This window comes from Podarcis tiliguerta (genome assembly GCF_965153285.1).
Source record: "Podarcis tiliguerta genome assembly, chromosome: 11".
Lineage (NCBI taxonomy): Eukaryota > Metazoa > Chordata > Lepidosauria > Squamata > Lacertidae > Podarcis > Podarcis tiliguerta.
In genome coordinates this window covers 37,546,113-37,569,705 of record NC_139544.1, presented here as the reverse complement: position 1 = coordinate 37,569,705, position 23,593 = coordinate 37,546,113, and the positions used below count along the sequence as shown (strand labels likewise).

Below are 23,593 nucleotides of genomic sequence, written 5' to 3'. Positions count from 1 at the left end.
TTAGCTTTACCGCCTAACACGCCAGTCCCCAGCTAGCAGCTTTACTCGAAAGTAAGTTTTGTGGCGGCTACCTCGAGACTTCTTAGGGGTTGTTACTACAGATATTTGCAAACCACCTTGCATACCTTTTGGTAGAAAGGCGGCGCGTGAATGAATATATAAAAGTCCCAATGGGCTCAGCAGGGACTAGCTGTCAGTTTACGCCTGCAAAAAATAAAATAAAATAAAATCTGCAGCGGGGCAGCGCAATACCAAGCACTGATTAATAACGTTATCCTGAAAAGCTGAAGTCCCGCTGCGGGCGCCGCGTCCGAAGGGCGTGTTCCCAAGTCGGGGCGCGCGCAGGATCCACGCCTCGCGCTCTGTTTTTGCGGCGGCTTTTTCCCCGCCTTCCTCGCCTCGCTCCTCTTACCTGCCGCTCACTCGCGTCGGGCTCGCGAGCCCTCCCTCGGCAGGGCCCACCCACCGCCTCCGCCATTGGCTCGGCGGGCTGCCCGTCTCCCCCCCGCCCATGGCCCGGAGGCAGGTCCGCGGAAGGCGGCAGCCCTCTCAGGGGCCGGCGGAGGCAGCGGGCTGCTCTCCCGGAGCCCCACAGCTCAGGCTCCCCGCCGCTGCCGCCTCCCAGGAGCCGCTTCCGAGCCGGCGGCGTTTCCGCGCTTGGGACAGCGGAAAGCGATGCGGGTAGCAGCAAGCCGCTAGGCGGTGCCTGGGCTCGGTGTTCCCCTTTCCCTTCCCGGCGGAGGATGCTGCCGTTGCTGGAAGAAGAGGCGGGCGGCTGACTTTCTTCCCCGACCCGCCCAGGCGGCGGTGGCGGCGGCGGCGGTTGTCTCCCCTCAGCACTTGGCGGCGGCGATGGGCGAGAAAGTTTCCGCCGAGCAGCAGCAGCGGCAAGATTACGGCGGCGGCCGGAGGGTCTCGTCCTCTTCTTCCAGCTCGTCAGGCTCGCAAACTCTCTCCGAGGAGGGCGACGGCGATGCCTCAGCCGGGCAGCTCGGCGGGACGGGCTTCGCTGCCCCCCTCAGCCGAGGCGCCCCCGAGCGGCAGGTGGCGGAGGCGGCTTCTTTCCCCCTCGCCGGGGAGAAGGGGGACCATGTGTTGGGCGAGGGGCAGCGCCGTCGGGGGAGCGAGGAGGAAGAGGACTCGGCCAGTGGCGGCGGCGGCGGCGGCCACTTTCGTCCCGAGACCGACGCCTCGCTGGAGGAGCAGGACGAGGAGGTGCGAGGATACTGTGTGGGGAGGGAGACCTCATTCCCCGCCGACGGGGGGAGCCCAGACGTGCGCGAAGGGGCGGCGAAGACGGCGCCCGCAGGCTCCTCCGCCTCCCGGTTGCCGCCCACGGGGCGAGCCCCGGCCAATTGTGGCGGGAAGTGGGGTGGCTGCCGGACGTCGCCCGCCGCGCTGCCTCTCCCCCCCCCACCTCGGGCTCGCCCAGGGCTGGGCTCCCTGCCCGGTGTTGACGGGCGGGCCTGCCCCTCCCAGGTTGACTTTGAGGGCTGTGTTTATGTCTCTCCTCCGCCTTCCCTGCGGCTTGCCGCAATTGAGGCTCCCGGAGCTTGCTTTTCCTTCCCCGCCCCTTCGGGTTGCGCCTCGGAGTCCCTTTCATGCTCAGCCAGCGCGTGCTTGTATTGTGGGTGCCGGCGAGCACCGGCGACGTGCTTGCACGTGGGGATGCACGGTGGCCGCTTGAAATGGCACAGCCGCGGAGCAAACTGTCCCGAGAGCAGCAGAGTTGAAATCTTTTTTTTCCCCAGCAGGGGGCTCGTGCTTTTATAGCCCGAGCGCTCGTTATCAAAGCCTTCGGTAGCTTGGCTATGTTTTAATGTTTAATAGGTTATTGTATTTTAGTGTTTTGTTGGAAGCCGCCCAGAGTGGCTGGGGAAACCCAGCCAGATGGGCGGGGTATAAATAATAAATTATTATTATTATTATTATTATTATTATTATTATTATTGACTGTACTGTATTAGAACCCCAGGGTAACATAGTTGGAAGTGGAACATAAGCGTGCCTCGTGCTTCTTTTCACTGGGGGAAGAAATCTTTGTGAAGAGGAGACAAATTCCAGAGGAATTCCTGTGAAGTCAGCATTGCCCACGAGTGTCTTTATTTAAATACTACTTTGGTTTTGGTGAGGAGGCAGTACCTTTAACTGGAGAGTTCTGAAACTTGAGGAATTTTGGGCGAATGTGTGTATGGGTGGCTGCTCTTGAAGACGGGGCCTGTAATTAAGAGTTACAGATGTGCAGAGGCCTTGTATCCTTTTTAAAACTCTGGTTAGGCAAAGAAAGCTGCTTCTGTGTTCACAAACTTGGCGGGTGCCCTCTGTGAATAAAGAATCTGTTTGCCTGAGTGGCTGAACTAGGTTGCAAGGTTACACAACTCTATTTCAAGCTTCCCTCTGTTCTAGAGAAGGGCTGACATTGTAGGGAAACAGGATTTAGTTTATGCCAGTGCTCCTTCTTGGCAACTGTTCTGAAATGCTAGGGGCTCAAAGCCGGAAACACTAGGAAATGGTCCTGAGCAGGTGCATAGTGCTAGGGTGGGTGGGTAGGTAGTGTTTGCAAACAGGTAGCCCCAATATCTGTTCCTAGTAACCAGTGTTAGATACTGAGATATGAAAGCTAGGAGCTAAATGGCACCTTAAACCTAACAGAATGTCTAGGAGCACTTTTAATAACAAGAGTACAAAGCTGAAAACGAATGGCACTGCAGCTGAAATATTATGTTCATTTTTCATATCATCTAGTTCTTCCCCTGTCCTCCCCCTTAATATTTTCAAGAGGGTCTCTTCTCCAGTCTTCAGAGAGTAGCTGCAAGTGGGAAGGAAGAAAAAGGTCCTCTTTTCCTTCTACTCTGCAGTTTTAATCTGAAATCTTAGATGCAGTACTGCATCCAGAGCTCAGAAATTGCTTGCACTAGTGAAGTTTCCTGTCGCAAAATGCATCTAGAACAATGGGAGTTTTGAACACTGCTAGTAACTTAAGTCTACACCAGAGTAGAAAACTTCTTTTCCTGTGGATTTTGCTTCTGGATATTATAGCTGCTAGAGTGTGAACTTGGTGTCAAGCATTCATTACATACTTTGCTTACAGTTGACAGTAATCTTGGAAGACCTAAACAGCATAGTTTTATGGAATAATGGGTGATTTTGCAAGTGAACTATTGGGTGAAAGTGCTCACACACTTCAGTCTACATGCATTTATATCTGAATTTTGAAAAATGATATGTCCAAATTAATAAAATTAGCATGTGTCAATAGCATGCGTATGAGAAAGTGTAGCTTAAGGTGAAGTGTGAGCACTTTCACAACAACTTTTTAGTGACAAGTGTCTTAGGTGATGTATACTTTCAGATTCCTTTTGTAGTTTACACTCCCTAATTTTCAGAATGGCCAATGAATGATACCCATGTCACGCAAGAAGCTTAGAATGGATAAAATAATGGGACAGCAATAGAATCTGGCATTATTTTTGAGAAAGTGACTGCTGATGCCATACTTCACTGCTTCATTTTGTACATTAGCAGTTTTTTAAAAATTAGGTATATAATTTTATACTATCTTCACTAATTATTCCAGGTCACTTGGCAGTTAGGTTTCTGTTGTACATTGCTATCATGTATTGTTCCACAGCTTTGTTGCAGTCAGCAAATTTGCTCATGGTTGAAATTGAACCTTAAGCGTATGCTATGCTTGGCCTATGATATGCAGTGGATAAACAAATGGATATCTACTCAGGTAGAACAGAGCTATTTCTGACTTTAAATGGAGCTCTCAAACTTTTTATAGTTAAGGAAAAACTGTTGGGCCTGCCCCAATATTAGAAGGAAGTCTGTGAAAAAAGTAAGGCGTTGTCTGGATTGGTTCTTAGTCATAGTTTGACATGAGAACAAGTCTAGCTTTCTCCTATGTTTGTGCTCTTCCCCTCCTGTAAGATGTAGCAGTGAAAAGGAGTTAGTGTTTCTTTTTGATTAACTGTAGTTTGCTGTGTTTTCCTCACCTGGATAAACTGTGTTTAATCTTAACTTAGTTCAATGGAAGCCAGCCAACTTCAAATATTGTTTATGAGCCAGGCTTGTTTTCATTAAGCATAATTAAGAATAACTGCACTTTAGACGATGGGCAACATACTAAATTACAGCTAATGTAAAATGGAAGCAGAAGCTTGTGTTCAATGCCATGTGGCAGTGCCAGGGGAGGGGTGGGGAGCCTGAGTTGTTATGTCCAAATGCAGTGATCAAATCCCAGTACTAGGGGCCAATACTAAAAGTGGAAGAACACATAATGAGAATTATTTGCTCATAAGTCTCATAAATTAAAATCAGACTCATAACATTTCTATAAATCTCAGTTTGCCAGTATATATAGAAGCCATTTGTCTTTATATCTGCTGTGGCGCATATTTCATTTATAACTGCTATGATGCTTCTGCTGCCTTTAAGTGGCAAGGAGTGTGTTGTTAAGAAAGGAATTCTGTAATAGAAGAGTGCATTAAAACATGAATCTTTAACTGTTGGCTTGCAGTCTGACCTAAGGTGGGTTAGGACCAAGAGCATCACAACCATACCATATACAGAGTGGAAAAAAAGTTAAAAATTGGTCCAATAATTCATGTTTGGGCTAAAGGTGAGCCCTGGGTTTGAACAAAAGGTCTTTGAAAAGTCACGGCATCCACAAATAGCAGCACAACTCTTTCAGAGAAATGGGGCAACACTAGATAGATGAGTATAAGTTGCTGTAATAGTGTCAGCCGGTGTTTCCTCAAACAGTAATCTGGGGACCATGAGTGATCCTTTGCCTACTTTCAGGTCGGCTTCTCTGCACTGTGCATCCAGTGCTGCCTCTTCCTCTTCACCACCTTGTGGTGTGTGATTTTTCATTGGACTAATGTTGGTACCAGCAGTGCCCAACATACTGAGTACAGGTGATTGGGTGGCAGAGATGTTTGGTGGTGTGGTTGGAAAAGTAGCCCTCTTTCCTCTGAGGTGGAAGAGCCAGAGGTGGTATTTGGTGACACAGCTTCCCTTTGAAAAAATGCTTGCTCTGTATGTGAAAAATGAATTTGTAAGCATTTATAAAGCAACAACAACAACAACAACAACAACAATAATAATATTTATACCCCATCCATCTGGCTGGGTTTCCCCAGCCACTCTGGGCGGCTTCCAACAAAAGATTAAAAATACATTAAGACATCAGTCATTAAAAACTTCCTTAAACAGGGCTGCCTTCAGATGTCTTCTAAATGTGAGATAGTTGTTTATTTCTTTGATATCTGATGGGAGGGCATTCCACAGGGTGGGTGCCACCACCGAGAAGGCCCTCTGCCTGGTTCCCTGTAACCTCACTTCTCACAGTGAGGGAACCGCCAGAAGGCCCTCGGCGCTGGACCTCAATGTCCAGGCTGAACAATGGGGGTGGAGACGCTCCTTCCAGTATTCTGGGCCGAGGCCGTTTAGGGCTTTAAAGGTCAGCACCAACACTTTGAATTGTGCTCGGAAACATACTGGGAGCCAATGTAGGTCTTTCAAGACCGGTGTTATGTGGTCTTGGTGGCCATTTCCAGTCACCAGTCTAGCTGTCGCATTCTGGATTAGTTGCAGTTTCAGTAGTTATTCTCTTGAAGCGGGGCAAAACTTGTTCCCTGTTTTTAATATTGGTGGCTACCAGCTTGAGCAGGGTAGCAAACTTCCCCCACCCCTATGTGGTCTTCACTATAGCTTTGAAAATGTCTCAATGAGACATGGGAAGACCAATGATAGTGAGAACTCAAGAGGCGCCTTGTATCTAGGAAGATCAACAGAAAAGCAGTGTGCGGTTTCCCACTTGTGTAGCTTTGGGTTGTATGTATGCTCTATAGGAAGGGAGGACCTAACACATAGGACCCTGGTATTACCAAGTAACACAGTGATCTGTCACTTAATGTCCGTGATCACCAAAAAGTGTTGCCTTTTGATGTAGTACACTAACTGGTATATCTAGATGTCATTTCATAAAATGCATCCTTTAGGAAATTAACAGTTGGTGGTTGTTGTTTTTTTGCATGTTTGCTTATTTTTGTGTGTGAAACATCATCTATTTCCCTTAATATTGAATTTGATTGTAATTGCATTCTAGATTTGTTAACGATTTTCTTTTATCTGTTGCCAACCCATATCTCATTTATTACTACACACTGGAAAGAAAACCCAAATGCATATTTTTTTTAAACCACACTGAAAACTACAAAGCTGCCTTATTTCTAGAGCTGTCACTAGTTAGTTAGAAGGATCACTAATACTGTGACAGCTGAAATACTTTTTCTTTGGAGCTCTAACTGCAGGCGTTGGCATGATTTCAATCTATTAGATCTAATTACCTGCTCAAACACTGCATTTCTGCAATGTTTGAGACTGAAAATTTATTTAAAGTGATGCGTTTCCATGTTCCGCTCTGTTTTGTTATCTGTAAGGAGAAGAGCAATTAGACAGAACTTCAGGCAGGTTGGTCTAATTGTTGGTAGAGTTTGGTGGTAGATAGTGTTTAACATCAGAATAGCAAATTCATATTGGGCTGATTAAGGCACATTCCTTACTTAGCAAATGTACGGAATTTGCATCCATATATTTATTTCCCCAACAATGTTACTCCAAACTCCTTCCGTCTATTTGTTGCCTATTTCATGCTTGCTTCTGTGTCAAATGTTTGACTACAAGCTTCCTGGGGGGGCGACCTCTCTTTTTGTTACACTGAAGTATAGTATAGTAGATGGACTTGGAGTGCGAGAGTTTGGCCCTAATATCCCTTTGAGCGATGAAGCTTGCTTTGGATGGTCGTTGTAAAATCCGGTTTCTAACTTTCACCTTTCTATAAGGATACAATAGGATACCATCCTTAGATCCTTGGAGGATTGATGGGATACAAATATGATAAAATAATTAGTTCTAAACAAAGATTACAGAAAAATAAGCCCATGTGTTTAAATAAACACAGCTTATTCTCTACCTTACAAGATATAGAAAAGAAAAGGGACCAAAGTAACAACGCCATCAGTGTTGCTTTAGATTTTTTTCATAAGTGGCCAACTTGAATGTTTGGTAGCAATGGAATGCCTTGGGTTACAGTCTTATACACTTTTTAATAGGGAGTAAATACCATTGACCTTACTTCTGTAACTTACTTCTGAATAGACATGAATGGAATTGCATTGCAAGTAAATAACATTTTCTGCTATTTTAAGTGAATATGAAGCCTGTGTGAACTTCTAGTAGTTATCAGTAATAGCTCAGTAGACTGCAGTGGTATTTATTCTATCAAGCAGCCACTGGGGGGAATACATAGTCTCTCCTACAAATATCTTAGTGACAGTTATATAAATCAGAGATGAGGAAGTTCTGACCCTCCGGATGATATTTCCTTCTAACTAACACCAGTTTCTGCCATTATGGCCAATTGTCAGGGATGCTGGTGCTGTACACCAGCAGTATTTTGAGCACCACAAGTTCCTCAGTCCTGGTATAAATGCTCTAACTTTTGGTATTTTATAAAAAGGATTTTATAAAACCACACTCATGAAGGAGTTTTATAGAATCACACACATGAAAGTTGTCTTTTCATCACTTTCCTTGTACTTTTCCACATGGCATGCTCTGACATTTTAAAATGTCATATCACTTTTAAAATACTGCATTGTTTTTAAAATCCATAGTTAACTGATGTTTATAGTTCTATGTTTATTACAGCGCTTTATGATTGTTGAAGATGTATGTAGCTCCTACTTAAAAATGTTCATCTCAAGTTCATTTTCATAGTGCATCTTGTAAAAACTAACAATGTGTGCATGCATAGTTGAGTATAATAGTGACATTCTCAAGTTTTATGGTGGTGTGCAACTTGAGATAAGAACACCTGGGTTGAAATAAATTGCTATGTCAAACGACTTCATAAATATACTTCAATGTTATCAGTGCTCCTTTGCTTGTTCTCTTGTAATCTGAGTACCAAACAACTACATTAGTAGCATTTTAACAAAATAGACATTGATACTACGAATACTGAAGGAATTGGATCTAATGTTTGAATAAAGTACAAAAGAAAAAAATGCAACAGAAACTGAGAAATGTAATAATTCTTGGCACTGGTTTAAGACATTGTTAAATTTTGAAACTACAGTGGTACCTCAGGTTAAGTACTTAATTCGTTCTGGAGGTCCATACTTAACCTGAAACTGTTCTTAACCTGAAGCACCACTTTAGCTAATGGGGCCTCCTGCTGCTGCTGCGCCGCCGGAGCACGATTTCTGTTCTCATCCTGAAGCAAAGTTCTTAACCTGAAGCACTATTTCTGGATTAGCGGAGTCTGTAACCTGAAGCATATATAACCCGAGGTACCACTGTATAAGGAAATTCAGAAGTATTGTTAGAGAAAGGTAACACACACATCTTGGTTTGTCACAGTTTTGGTGAGTAAGGATTTTGTGAGTGAGGATGGAGATACATTACAGCAAAATAAGACTGACAGAGCAGAAGGGAAAGCCCCCTAGTCAGACAGGACAAATTAAATAGCTAGTTAAGGTAGCAAAACGCCAAGGTTCATTCAGTTAATCAAATTGGTCACACTGCAACAAGGAGAAAGAACTCTAAAATTGTATGCACGACTGAGATCAATGTCCAAAGACACATTTATTACTGCTGGATCCAGTTTCTAAGTTTTGATCAGTGATGTCAAAAACTTTGTGAAATATCTCTTACCAAAATACAGAAAGTGTAGGGCAACCCCACCACATGTGCATGTGCTCTGTTCCCCCAGACTTTCCAGCATAAGGAAAGCAAACTTCAACATTATCAGAGTACACCAGTTACCAGCCAGTAGTGATTCCAGAGTACAGTAACTTCCTGCATCTTGGTAGAGGTCATTTTAAGTGAGGTTCAGGTCTTACTTGCAGACTAGCTGCTGCTGTTCTGTATTGTTCATGGAATTCTCAATCATGGAGGAGGCCATCACCTTCAAGTTGGGGTAAACCACTGAGTCTCTTGGGCTTGCTGACTGGAAGGTCAGCAGTTCGAATTCATGTGGTGGTGGTGAGCTCCCGTTGCTCTGTCCCAGCTTCTGCCAACCTAGCATTTCAAAAGCACACCAGTGAAAGTAGATAAATAGGTACTGCTGCGGTGGGAAGGTAAATGGCATTTCTGTGCACTCTGGCTTCTGTCATGGTGTTCCATTGCGCCAGAAGCGGTTTAGCCATGCTGGCCACATGACCCAGAAAGCTGCCTGGACAAATGCTGGCTCCCTTGGCCTGAAGCGAGATGAGCACTGCACCCCGTAGTTGCCTTTGACTGGGCTTAACCGTCCAGGGGTCCTTTACCTTTTTTACCTTTTACCTGATTTAGAGCAGTATGATTCATACACGGTTTTAGTCCAGAACAATTGCGCTTCTAAAATAAGGCTATTTATAAGTGATCATACTTGCCACCTGAAACCAGCTACAGTATAGTGGAGACTTTACATTTTATTCTGCAGTGTTGTCTCAGTTATTGGGTGACAACATTTAATAAGTTTGAGAAGTTTATACAGCCCTTTAGACACTCATCCCTTGATGTAGTATCATGTAGCACCTTCTTCCATTTAAAAAACCATTGTGTTGGTGTGATAATGAGGAGGAAGCAGAACAGAAACTTTGGCAGAATTGACATACTGACTCAATTCCCCTGCCCAGCCGAGAAAGATGTAAGTGGTGTTAAGGGCAGAATTGCATTTGAAAAAATGCTAACTAATGTGTTGTTTTATAAAATGTAGAGCACTGACAGCAGACAACACAGCAGAGGATTGTTCTGAGCCAAATGTTAGACTAGAATATCTCTTTCCCATCTGCTGGGTCATCAGTCATTCTGTTCCCATAAGAAAATCCAACCCCACCCCCACCATCTAATATTTGCAGTTCTGGACACTTGGCATAAATGAAGAAAACTATATTGTAATCATTTATTTTAGTGGAAGTTTACTGTTCTCTTCGTTATACTTCTTTCTGTAGGTATTTGCCGAATAATTTGAGCCTGTGACAGCTGTGTGTATTAGTTATGTGTTGTCTTCTACTTGTTTTATTCATACACTGAATTGGTTTTTTGACAGCTCTTTCTGATTTCCAGATCAGTTTTTGGCATCTAATTGGTCTTTTAAAAACTGGTGCTAGGACCAGAGTTTGGTAGCCAGCCTTATTTATGACAAATTATTTATTTGTCAAACTTGGGGGCAAATTGGTATTCAGGGGTAAATAAGCAGGTATAACTGGTGGGTAAGACACATTGATAACATTTACAGGGGAGTTTTTTTAAATCATTCATGGCATCAGGGCAGCACACACGGTTCCTCTTTCCTCATTTAATCCTCTCAACAATACTGTGAAGTAAATTAGAATGAGAAATTGTGACTGTACCAGCATCACCCTGTGAACTTAATGGCAGAGTGAGACAAACACTTTATGCATCCTTTTTCAAGATTCCATGTTTTAGAAAATACTTTGGCAGGTTTTATTGTTTGGCTTCTCTCCCCCCCCCAAAACAAACAAACAAACAACCAAAACAAACTTGGGAGAAGGGCCATATTTCATTGGTAGAGCAATTTAGGTCCTAGGTTTAATCTCCTGCATCTCTAGATAAGGCAGGGAGGGACACCTATCTGAAAACATGGAAGGCTACTGTTGATCAGTGCAGACAATACTGATCTAGATAAACCTGTAGTTTAAGTATAGTGTAGCTTCCTATGTTCCTAAGTTATTCTGTTGGCTTTAGAGAAGCAAGTCTCTTGGGGGATAGGGACTTTAAAAACCTTACACATTTTGAGTGATACCCAACATTAGTCACACTTGGAAGAGCTCCATTAAATTCAGTAGAGTTAAGTAACTTTAAGCTCATTGATTTCAATCGGTCTAACTGTGAGTAGGACTTCATTGAGAAACAGTGTCTGAGGTTAATACTCAGTTTCTCTTATGACACAAACTGCTTCACTATGGTATAAATATGTTTGAAATCTTTGTTTTGTGACCTACTTCATTTTCCTCCAAAATCTCTGTAACAGACTTTTTAGTTTTCTCTTATAAACAAGCATTACTTAGTTTGTGATTTCAGCTGTAATTGAAAGTCAATGGCAGGTTGCCATTAGTATTCAGTGGCAGTGTGCAGTGGTTCTGAAATCCCACTGGTCTTGCCTTTTTAAAGGGCAAATTGAAATCAAGATTGCCTTAAAAAGGATCAGATATTACACAATCTGGGCACTATTTCATTTTTTCAGGCCACAATATTTTTCAGTGGAGTGTCTCCCTCCCCCTCAAAAAAAAGCTATAGAGAGAAGTGATCTATAAATCCCAGCAAAGTTCTCATTTGATTTGCAAGGGAACATATATGTACTATAATACCAGTTTTGAGGGAAATAGTGTAGGAGGAAAATGTTGAACATTCATTTATTAAATTATTATCCTACCCTTCTCCCAGAGGATCCCAGGGTGGCAAACCAAAGTGATAAAATGATACAATTAAAAATACCGTATTTTTCACCCTATAGGATACACCGTCCCATAAGGCGCACCTAGTTTTTTTTTTGGGGGGGGGGAAATAAAGGGGGAAAAAATTATTCCCCAGCCCCCAGAACAGGCAACTCTCCGCAAGCCGGAGAGCTCAGCACGCCCAGCCTTCGGGATGCAGGCAACTTTCCGCAAGCCGCAGGAGTCCAGTGCAGGGCTCCCGCGGCTTATGGAGATCTGTGGGAAGCCTGGAGAGCGAGAGAGGTCGGTGCGCACTGACCCCTCTCGCTCTCCAGGCTTCAGCGAAAGCCTGCATTCACCCCATAGGACGCACACACATTTCCCCTTCATTTTTGGAGGGGAAAAAGTGCGTCCTATGGGGCAAAAAATACGGTAAATCTAAAACATATATAAAATGAATAAAAACACCTAAAACTTTAAAACATACAATACACAATTTCATAGGCATAGCTAATAACAATATATATTTGGGAAAACTGTTTTAGGTAATAATTAATTTTTTTATATATAAAAAAAGTAATCATAAGATGGCATTGGTCATTATATTGAATGTGCTGAGCTTCAGATGGCTCCATCTACAGCAGCTGTGTCATGTTGATTAGTGTGGCTAGAACATAATGTGATGTACATATATTCTGATAAAATAAATTTAAATTTTTTTTTTAAATGTCCAGTAGCACCATAGAGACAAACTAAGTTTGTTCTGGCTATAAGCTTTCGTGTGCATGCATCTTTCGTGGATGGCATCTTGTATGCCTCCTTCTGGCAACTCCTGCAACCAAGCTTTCCTTTCCTTTCCTTTGTACCACATCAGTGGGGCTGAGAGTGGGGTCTTGTCATCTGGGTCCAGGACCTCCATACACACCGCCCAGGCTTGCGCCCCATGGAGGTCATTATGGTGCTGCAAATGCAGCAAAATTAGCTTACAGTGGAAGTGTAATGATTGGGTAGTGCTAAAGGCTAATCATCTGGAAGTAGCTTGAGAGATCGGTGAGTGAAACAAAAAAACAGGAATATTAATTTATCATTTCTATTGCTGTCACTGTCAATAAAGACAATTAAAAGATAAAATAAGAGCCCATGTTCTGCGATGAAAAGCCAGTACAATTTATTATTGTGTCTTGGTATGCAACACTTAATTGTGCTTAAAAGTAATGGAAGAGTCATTTAATTGTTTCTACCTCTAAGCCCTTTCACATGGATTTCTGGGAGTCTTTGCTTGCTAGAGGCCATATGATTTACTGTTGTGATGGTTCCTAGATAACTACGATATTTCCTATGTGTGAGTGCCTCCAGCTTTGTCCGTTTTCAATAATTCTTGTTATATTGTAAGCGTCCCCTGGTTCAATGCGCTCAGTGAAGTCTGAATGTTTTGCCCCTCAGCAAGGCAGATGATATTTAATAGATGCCATATTTCTAAGTATCCCATTTAGCTGCATTGCTAAGTAGAATGGCAGCAATAGCAATAGTGAAGAGCTTTGTGGACTATGACTCTCATGTGACATCTAAGAAAGTGATGACATGCTAGCAGCAAACTTCTCTGACAAAAGAGGAACTATAGGCACAATAAATAGATAGCAGACTGTAAGTAGGTCCTTTTATAGTGGAGGAACATTGCCAATTTTATGATGGGGTAATGTGTAAGCTTTTGGATATATACAGTTGGGTATATAGCTCCAAAAGGTACTAACTCTTAATTAATTTTTACTAGCCAATATGCATGTTTTGCTTCTAAAATTAGGCTGGAAGACCTTTTATGTTCCTTTATACTGTGGTTTGGTCAGTGCTCCTGTACAAAATTGCCAGATACACATTCATTGTCTAGTAAGAGGGGGGAAATCACAACAATGAACTTGGGGCGCAGTTGTAACAAAAAAATAAATTTAAAAAATTCAGCAAATGTCACTGGTATGAGCACTGGGACATAAATGTCCAGGTCTCCTTAAATATCCTAAAGTGAGAACTTTCTCAATTGTCAAAGTTCAAAAAAGGCCTTAAATAGCTGTCCTGTGCTCTAAATTATTTTCAGATTATATGGTCAACTATGCTGATCTAAAGTTTGAGTTGCTTGGCTTCCTGCAGTTAGCAGACGTGACAACATGGGAAGAAGTTATACTTTGAGTGATAAGACAGACCAAATTGATTTTTAATAGAACTTATTTTTAAAAAGTTGAGTTCTTTGTTGTGGAGGAAGGAGTAGATGAGCTCTAATTCTAAGTTTCATAAATTTTTAATTTTTAATCTTTATGTTTTTAATCTTTACAATCCAATCCTGAGTCATTAAAACAGCTCCTTAATGTTAATGAAGCCACAGCTGTCATGTTTTATAAATGGAACTGATCTTTTTAACATAATGTTTGACATAACATAATAGCAATGCATAAATCTGGAATGTTTGTTTTATACCTTGAAGGGATTAACAGCACTACAGAAATAAATGCTTTCATGTTGAATGGTTGATGGAAGTCACCAGGAAGCTAGAAAACAAGCCTGCTTCCATGGCAAGGCTTTTGTCTAGAATACTAAGGGCCAATCATCACTTTATATTTTGTACTTGAGTAGAGATACCAGAGTACAAAATAACTGGCCTCTTCTAAAATGTGAATATATAAAAAAGAGACATGGTGAATTCTATAGCGTTGCAGTTCACCTACAGCTGGAATTTAAAGTGATGGATCTTGCTTGTAGTACTATATAAGCTTCTGGTTGTGTTTTGTTTTGTTTACATAGAATTTATAAAGTCTAGCATGACATACATTGAGGTTGAAGAGGTTTCATTATACTGGAAACACATTTTGTTACTACTTATTGCAGTGGTTATTGCAATAGTTTAAAGCATTTTGTAAATCTTATTTCTTCCAAAGCTTGTAACATTCAGTAGAGTTAAAAATTTCCAATGTTTGTTCTTTTTGTGTTCCTCAAAACTGCTCTGGGGAATCTAAAATCTTACTTTGCACAGAGATAATTCCAACTGCTTAATGTGTGTGTTTTGCTGTGGAAATGTGCCTTGCTGAGAATAAACTGTGTAAAGCTGCAATTGATGTGGTTCTAATTTAGGGCTAAAGTACATGTTACATTACATCTTCATTTTAAAAAAGTCAAAACAGTAGGTGTAGGCAGCCTGATCAGAACTGAGGCTGCCTCAAGAAGGGAGAAAGAACTTACCCTTTTCTCCCCTGCTGTGGTCCTAATGAAAATCCTGGTCCTGAAGCTGCTATTAGCACTGTGCTAATTTCACTCTTATAGTGTGTGGAGTGAATTTGTAGGATTGTGCTCTTGCACACTTGTACATTTACACAATTCTCTTAACTTTGGCACATTATGATAGTAGTTAATCTTAGACGGCTCCTGCTTAGCATGAGTGAGAACAACAACCCATTATTGTTTGCTTAGCATCATATCTGAATTGGGGATTGTGGTTTCTTTCACTTCAAACAAACCACAATTGGAAGGGAAGTTTTGTTCATGATCAAGTTTGTGCATCCATAGTTTGGATGTAATGCCATTGCCAGATGTCAGTGTAGCTTGTTCCTCCCTCAGTTGAATGATGGCCGGAGCGCGATGGCATTTTTACCAGCAGTATATTGCGAGTGAAACTGCTGCCACTCCTTAGTCTCTCTGCCACCAGTGCCTGCCTGCAGTTCGTTTCTCCTTAGGGGCGCTGGTGGCAGAGGTGGCGGCTGTTTCACTTGTGATATACCACTGGGTGAAGCAGCCATCATGGTCGGATCCTCATACTGGTTCTGGGCAACGTATTGATACATTGCCCAGGCCTAGTGGTCGACAGTATGGAAAGCTGCTGAGCAATCCAGCAGAACCAGGGAACAGCTTTCACCTCTGTTCCTAGCCTGCTGGAGATCATCAACCAGCATGACCGATGTGGTTTCAGTCCCATGATGGGGCCTGAAACCCAACTGGAAGGGGTTCAAATGCTCTGCATCCTCCAGGCATGCCTGGAATTGGTCCGCGACCACCCACCATCTAAGATAAATAAGCAATGTGGTTATTGAAATGGCTGAATAATAAAGATTACTGAAGAAAGTTGGGTACAAGGGTATATATCCTGTAATAACTTCAATTTACTGTAAACAGGCTTTTAATGAGTGTGCTATAAGTAGAGCTGAAAGTTTTAAGTGGCTTAATCAGTAGATTTTCAATTTTAAAGCTTGATTATTTGTTTGCAAAGTTCCAGCTTTAAGTTATTGCTTCTTTAGCCTACTTTATTCTTCTGTTACTGTAATATGCAGAATGGGGGAAAATAGTTTAAAATGATATTTCCAACAAGAGTTGTAACTTTTGTTTCTGAAGTGATCATAGCTTGCACTTCCTTCAATACTTCAAGGGCACAATAGTTATGCAAATTTTTTTTAATATAATCATTTGAGCTGTGAAATAGCAAATTGATGTTAATCTAAAATCATTTCACAGGTTGAGTGTTCTATTCCATACTAAAGCAGGGGTATCATACTTAAATGGATTGCGGGAAACTTTAATATGCTAGTATCTAATACAGTGGTACCTCGGGTTACAGACGCTTCAGGTTACAGACTCCGTTAACTCAGAAATAGTAACTCGGGTTAAGAACTTTGCTTCAGGATGAGAACAGAAATCATGGGGCGGCGGCAGGCCCCATTAGCTAAAGTGGTACCTCAGGTTAAGAACAGTTTCAGGTTAAAAACGGACCTCCAGAACAAATTAAGTTCTTAACCCATGGTACCTTTAGCATTATGCACTGAATGCGGCTTCTGGATCAAGTGCAAGGCAAACTCCACATAGAGTGCATAGCAGTAATCCAACTTTAAAGTCACCATTGCCTGAACTATCGTAGTTAAGCTCTCAGTCCAGGAATGGTCATCACTGTTGTACTAGGGAACTTGTAAATGACGTTTCTAGTGGTTTCATGGAAGTATTTCACACACTGGAAATGTAAGATTAGTTCATACTGTGCTAAGAATTTCTAGGATGAATGGATGTATAGCATGGGTAGGCAAACTAAGGCCCAGGGGTTGGATCCAGCCCAATTGCCTTCTAAATCTGGCCTGCAGACGGTCTAGGAATCAGCGTGTTTTTACATGAGTAGATTGTGTGCTTTTATTTGTGGGGCATAGGAATTCGTTCATATTTTTTTCCCAAAATATAGTCCCCCCCCCAAAGGTCTGAGGGACAGTGGACTGGCCCCCTGCTGAAAAAGTTTGCTTACCCCTGGTGTATAGTATGTGACTGTCCTGTTTTTCTATGAAATAGTTTTCTAGGATGGTAGTATGTTACAGGTTTGTGTTTTTATGGTTTAGGGATAGGATCAGGCAGGCTTTCCTGTTGCTGTAATTGTGGAAATGCTTGTTTTGCTTCCTGATCAGAGAGGAGTTTGGGCTTCCCCAGAGAGCATCAGGAATAGGAAATGTTCTTTTCTTTCACTTGGTACATAATCTTCACTCACTTAATTTTTTTTATTGTCATTTCAAGCTACAGTTGTAGGGCTTGAAATTATTTCTTTTTCTTTTCTCATTTGGAAAGGAAGTGCAGTTTCTTGAGAGTCCTAGGATTATGGTAGAACTCTTGATAAGCTAGGCAAAATACTAATTTTTTATGACTTGATAAAAATGTGGATATGAAAATGATACATTATTCAGATGCCTTTATCATTTGTTTTATTTTATTGCTAGCTTGATGCTTGGCATTACATAGTATTAACAGTAAATTATGAAGTACTTCTACATGTTGGTTATTTTTTCATTCATTGTAATTTATAGTAGATTTTTTTGTAGATTTGTTTTTAGTGTGTTATAGCTGTAGTGAGGAAATCAAATGACGTCTTTCCTTTAAGAGAAATAAAGGTAAGAATCAACAGAAAACATCACTAATTTTACCAAGGAATCTTGCTCCTTATGCAAGCACCTTAAGCAAACAAACTGCTTCCTGCAAATAAATCCACGATAACATAGCGATTTATATGTTTGATGTTTTTAAAAACTAAACATGATTTGGCAGATGCTGACTTAGGGGATGTGAGTTGTATGTTTGGTAGGAAATTGCCGTAGTACTGGGAGCATATTTTCATGTTACTTGCCACTTTTCATGAACATCACCTTTCCTTTTTTTAAATTAACTCTTGTGGAATACAACTGACTGCATTATACTATAACTATGGTCACTATTAATGCAATGATATGGACTGCAAGAAGATCAAACCTCTCCATAGTGATGTATGGAAGTGAGAGCTGGACCATAAAGAAGGCTGATCGGCAAAGAATTGATGCTTTTGAATTATGGTGCTGGAGGAGACTCTTGAGAGTCCCATGGACTGCAAGAAGATCAAACCGATCTATTCTGAAGGAAATCAGCCCTGAGTGCTCACTGGAAGGACAGATCGTGAAGCTGAGGCTCCAATACTTTGGCCACCTGATGAGAAGAGAAGACTCCCTGGAAAAGACCCTGATGTTGGGAAAGATGGAGGGCACAAGGAGAAGGGGACGACAGAGGACGAGAAGGTTGGATAGTGTTCTCGAAGCTACCAGCATGAGTTTGACCAAATTGCGACAGGCAGTGGAAGACAGAAGTGCCTGGCGTGCTTTCATCCATGGGGTCACGAAGAGTAGGACACGACTAAACGACTAAACAACAACAAATGATATAACACAATGTATGCTGCTTATTCCATTGTGTCATGCAACATGGGTGGCTCTAAGGCCTCTTACCTCTGACCTTCAGTTATTATGTTTGTTTTAGTGGTAGCTAAGACTGATGGGAACTGAGGTCCAAATCATGTACAGGGAAGGCCACTACATTCACTGCATATTACTTAACTACCTTTGTTTGTATTTGTCCTCTTATTTTATCGGCCGTTTTGTGTTTTTTTGGTCAAACCTAAAATCTTTCCGTAATCTCTCCATTTTCTCTTGCTGCTCGATACAACTGGAAAGGTCTTCTACTTGGCATCTTCTTGACTAAAATGATTCTGTCCCTCAAAGTATTGAAAACATGCTTTTTCTATGCCTAACTCCCCCCCCCCCGTCCTCTTTGTCTATTCCCATGACTTGATAGCTACACTCCCAGAGGCATGCACATCCTTATAAATAAAGTGAATATTTTTGCCTCAATCACATGGCATCTTTTATAAGGAAGAGTGAAACCCCTTGGTGTATACAATCTACATGAAGAGAGCTGTATCCTCCAGGATGCTTCTTCTTCTAAAACCTGTCCAGTCACTCCCTCCCTGCTCTTCTGCCTAGCTTTTTCACACGGGCATAAGCATTGGAGGCATAGCCTTAGGCTGTGCTGCTGTTATGAGGAAATTAATAGCACAACACTTACTGCTGCATGTGCTTTGTTTTTCCTATTCTTTGTCTTAACATCCTGAATAATTAATATATTTATTTAAATATATAGGAATGCTGCAGAGTTTGGATCACACAGTTTTATTATATTAAGAGATTGACCAGTATTTTATATTTATGTAATTGTTGTTGGATGGGACGCGGGTGGCGCTGTGGTTTAAAGCCTCAGCGCCTAGGACTTGCCGATCGAAAGGTTGGCGGTTTGAATCCCCGTGGTGGGGTGCGCTCCCGTCGCTCGGTCCCAGCGCCTGCCAACCTAGCAGTTCGAAAGCACCCTCGAGTGCAAGTAGATAAATAGGGACCGCTTACTAGCAGGAAGGTAAACGGAGTTCCGTGTGCTGCGCTGGCTCGCCAGATGCAGCTTGTCATGCTGGCCACGTGACCCGGAAGTGTCTGCGGACAGGGGTACCTTTACCTTTAATTGTTGTTGGCATCCATCTGTCGAGAGACAATGAAGTGTGCCTCTGGGGGCTAAGACAAACTTCTGCATTAGCAGCATCAAAGTGGCCATACCCACCTCTTGGCCTCACTGATGCAGCCCCCCCCCCCAAAGCAGGGCAATACGTTCGGCACCAGCTTGGCACCATCTAGCTGTATTAGGGGCTCCAGATTTGTGTAGTGTTTTCTCCTTAGTGTTTTCTTTTCCCAAAAAAATCCCGCAGGGCAGTGGAGATTTAGGATCAGAGTTTTCCATCTCCTAGGTGGGCTACCTTCCCAGGTTGATGAGCCCCACCTGCCCCAGGAATGGTTTATATATATGTTATGATATGATATATAGGTGATACATCTAGCATTCTATAAAAGGAAATAGGTGTTGGGGTTAATTAGATACGTTTATTATACAGCACTGAGCAACCATGATCATCCCGTTGAGGGCCAGGCAACACTTGCAAAGTCTTATTTGTTTTGGGTAGACTTCTGCAAGCTAGCAACATAGGTACATTTGCTAGGTAACTCCAGTATGGCACCAAATTTTAGTGCATGCCTAAAACCAGGGCTGGCAATGTATTCTGCTAAGTTCTTGAGAGATTTTACTATAATCCTTTGAGATTTCAATGAAGCACACAAGATCTCCTGATAGTTCAGTAATATCTCAGCAGAACCTGCCACTACCATTTCACAGGCGCTGTTGCACAACCCAGGTTAAGAGAGGTAAGAGATGCTTCAGGGGCAGTGGGGCACCATGTTCCTGTTCCGCCTCAAGTGGTGAAATGGGACACTACCCATGCCTACAGCTTACAGAGAAAGTAAGTGAAAAGGTATGATATCTTTTAAATAGGTGCATTTGGAAGCTGTGAGAGGTCATATTAGATGCAACTTTTTCTAACAAAAGGAAACAAATCTCTACAAGAAATAATTATCCAGAAACAAATAGATCCTCTGGAAAAGCAAAGCCGCTGTGATGCACTAGAAGCCCTAGAGGGACATAGGTGGCACTGTGCTCTAAGATGTGCCTCTTGATGGTCAGCAGTTCAAATCCATATGACAGGGTGAGCTCCCGTTGCTCTGTCCCAGCTTCTGCCCACCTAGCAGTTCAAAAGCAGGTCAAAGTGCAAGTAGATAAATAGGTACTGGTGCAGTAGGAAGGTAAACAGCATTTCCATGCGCTCTGGCACTCGTCACAGTGTCCCGTTGCGCCAGAAGTGGTTTAGTCCTGCTGGCTACATGACCTGCAAATCTGTCTGTTGACAAACACCAGCTCCCTCGGATGGAATGGGAAAAACTAGAGGATAAGAAAAAGTCCTAGAAGAACAGGCACACAGCCATTGTTTTCCAGCTCAAGATTTTTTACTCTGGGATTAGAAATGTGCTAGCTTGTATTTGTATTTTTATACTTTAATGTAACAGAGGAGAAAATGAGATCTAATTGAGCTTGGGTTGAAGTACATAGACCTGAATGAACAATTAGCTTTCTGAAGCCTACATAGTATCTGATCGAATTAAGCCATTTTAGGTAGCTTTGAAATGTGTTGGTGACAGAGTAGAAATGGATTTTGTAAATGAACTAAACTGAGGTGACTTCATTAGTATTCCTGGTAAATACAATATCTCCTTCCCAAGAATACATATTCTCTTTTGTAGATTAAAGCATTTTTCACTAACCAAATGATGGTGGTGTCAACAAACCATGAATATGAATGCCTCTTTAATATGTGCTTAATTTCTTTTCCTTAAGATTGAAAGTGACTTTGAAAGCAAGCTTGCTGGTTTTACCCTGTGGCTGTGAAACTGTCACATTTTTTTGTCTTTTTAAATAAGCCAGTGTTTAAATCAATGGTGATGCATATAAAATATGTTAATAGTTGCTTATAAATACAAAGTATTCTAAATATATTATGGCTGATTTAAAATTAGTATTTGTCTAATTATATATATTTGGTTTATCATAAGACATTCAACAGTTTAAAAAATAATTTCTATGGAATATAAATATTAGTTACATTTTCAATATTTTTCTGAGAGCATTGAAAAATTATGCTTAACTTTTTCTGTGTTAGGGAACCTTTCTATTTTTTCCTGGTATTTAACCAGGCTAAGGAAGAGAATTCTTAAGAAACAGAGTAGCTTTCCCAAAGGAAGTCTTCTCCCATAGGATTACGAGGTGGTATGAAAGGTATTATATGAAGGGTCCAAGACAGTGGTGGCTGGTGGGCTTTGGAGCTGGTGGGACTGATAGGAGATCATGAAAGTGTGGCCATGAAAAAGGGACTCAAATGATGATCGCAGGGCCCAGGTTCGTTGATAAGGGGTGGGGGGGGGACGGCAGGAAGCAGTCCTTGAGGTATTGCAGTCCTTGAGCACTTCAAATTGAGCTCAGAAGCTAATTGGCAGCCAGTGCAGTTGGGCCAGGATTGGCGTTTTTGAACCATGTTCAGAGACAGCCCCTTGTAACGTGTTGCAGTAATCTTTTGAGATTGCCAGAGCATAGACAACAGAAGTTAGGTTATCTTTGTCCAGGTAGGGGTACAGCTGGGCTATCAGCCAAAGCTGATGGAAGGCACTCTGTGCCACCGAAGCCACCTGAGTCTCAAGTGACAGCAATGGATCTAGAAAGACCCCCAAGCTGTTATCAGGGTTGGCTCAGCTACAGGTCAGTACGGAAGCTCAGAGATGAGCAGTAAGGTTGATGCTTTATTTGAGGAAACAGAATACAAAACAGAGAAACCTATAGGCAAGACTGGCTCTGGTAAAGCTGTCAATCTGGGCCTTCCACTTCCCCCTAAGTCTCCTCCCCAGCCAGCTGTTGAGAGGTTGAGGAGAATTAACAGGGACACATTCCCCTTATCTCTCTCCTTACAGAAGTCATCATTCAGGGTGACCAAAGCAGTATATGTGCTGAAACTGAGACTAAATCCCAGTTGAAATGGAGCTAGAAAATCAGTTTCTTCTACGAGTGCCTGGATCTGGTCTGCAACCACCCACTCAAGAACCTTGCCCAAGAAGGGGAGATTAGCAACTGGCTTTACTTAGATTTTCAAAATATAGGGAGGGTTTCTTGAGGAGTGGTTTTACCGCAGAGCCAGTCACCTCAGCATGGATGAGCAGTCTGGGAGTCATCAACACTGTCTCTGACAAGACCTCTGTCAGCTCAGGAGACTGCGAGGCAGTATTAAACAGTTGCGTTATCACCCCAACTCTATTATTTTCATTTCCATGATCCTACACTTTGTTGAAGGGAAACCCCCCACCAGAATAGAAATCATATATTGAATAGATGGAAAGCTCTTTAATCTGAGTAGGCTGAAAGCAAAGAGTGAGGCTACCATAACTTCCACCATAGAGCTTCATTATGTTGATGACAACATAGTGTGTGCACACTCAGAGGATGACCTTCAAACCATCCTAAATATCTTTGCAGAAGCTTACAAAAAATTTGGCCTATCACCCAAAATCCAAAAAACCCAAAGTGGTACACCAACAAGCACAAAACAACCTCTCTGCAGCACCACAAATACCTGGGCAGTTATCTTTCCACAAAGGCTGACATTGATGCCAAAATCCAGCATTGCCTGAGCTCTACGAGTGCAGCTTTCTTCCTATTGAAGTGCAGAGTATTTGAGGACTGAGACATTCGCAGGGAAACCAAAATGCTGGTTTACAAAGCTATTGTACTACCAACCTTACTATATAATTGTGAAACTTCATCTCCAACTCCTTGAAAGATTCCATCAACGGTGTCTCTGAAAATTTTTACACATCACTCGGGAAGGCAGGCAAACTTACGCCATTGTACTGGAAGAAGCAAAGATTACCAGTGTCGAAGCAATGATTCTTCAACATCAACTTTGTTGGACTGGTCATGTGGTTCTGGTGCCTGATTATTGTCTTCCAAAGCAGTACCTCGAGTTACAAACGCTTCAGGTTACAAACTCCGCTAACCTGGAAGAGTTACCTTGAGTTGAGAACTTTGCCCCAGGATGATAATGGAAATTGTGTGCCGGCGGTGCAGTGGCAGCAAGAGGCCCTATTAACGAAAGCACGCCTCTAGTTAAGAACAGTTCCAGGTTAAGAACAGACCTCCGGAACAAATTAAGTTTGTAACTAGAGGTACCACTGTACTCTATTCCGAACTTAAAAATGGAAAGTGCAAAAGAGGTCAACAAAAGAGCTTTAAAGACTCTCTTCAGGCAAATCTGTTACTATAAGAGAACAAAGGAGATGCTCGAGATGAGCTCCGGCACCCTTTTTTTCTAGAAAAATAGTGCTGCTATGTTGATGGAAACAGACTGATTTCATGGAGAAATA

General features: G+C 42.1%; 1 protein-coding gene across 13 annotated transcripts in view; it reads left to right on the top strand.

Annotated features, from left to right (window-relative positions):
* Nucleotides 1-443: 443 nt before the first annotated feature.
* Nucleotides 444-23,593, top strand: part of MAST4 (microtubule associated serine/threonine kinase family member 4) — a gene marked incomplete at its 5' end in the record, with an annotated part of 197,844 nt that continues 174,694 nt past the window's right edge. For 6 of the 13 annotated variants that reach the window (XM_083403581.1, XM_083403589.1, XM_083403586.1 and 3 more), the window contains one exon: nt 517-1,215. Coding sequence is in view for 7 of the 13 variants with exons in the window: in XM_083403589.1 (XP_083259715.1) it covers nt 853-1,215 (363 nt within the window). Of the gene's footprint in view, nt 1,216-23,593 lie in introns of all 13 variants that reach the window. The other 7 variants (XM_083403575.1, XM_083403590.1, XM_083403583.1 and 4 more) reach the window with 6 other exon arrangements.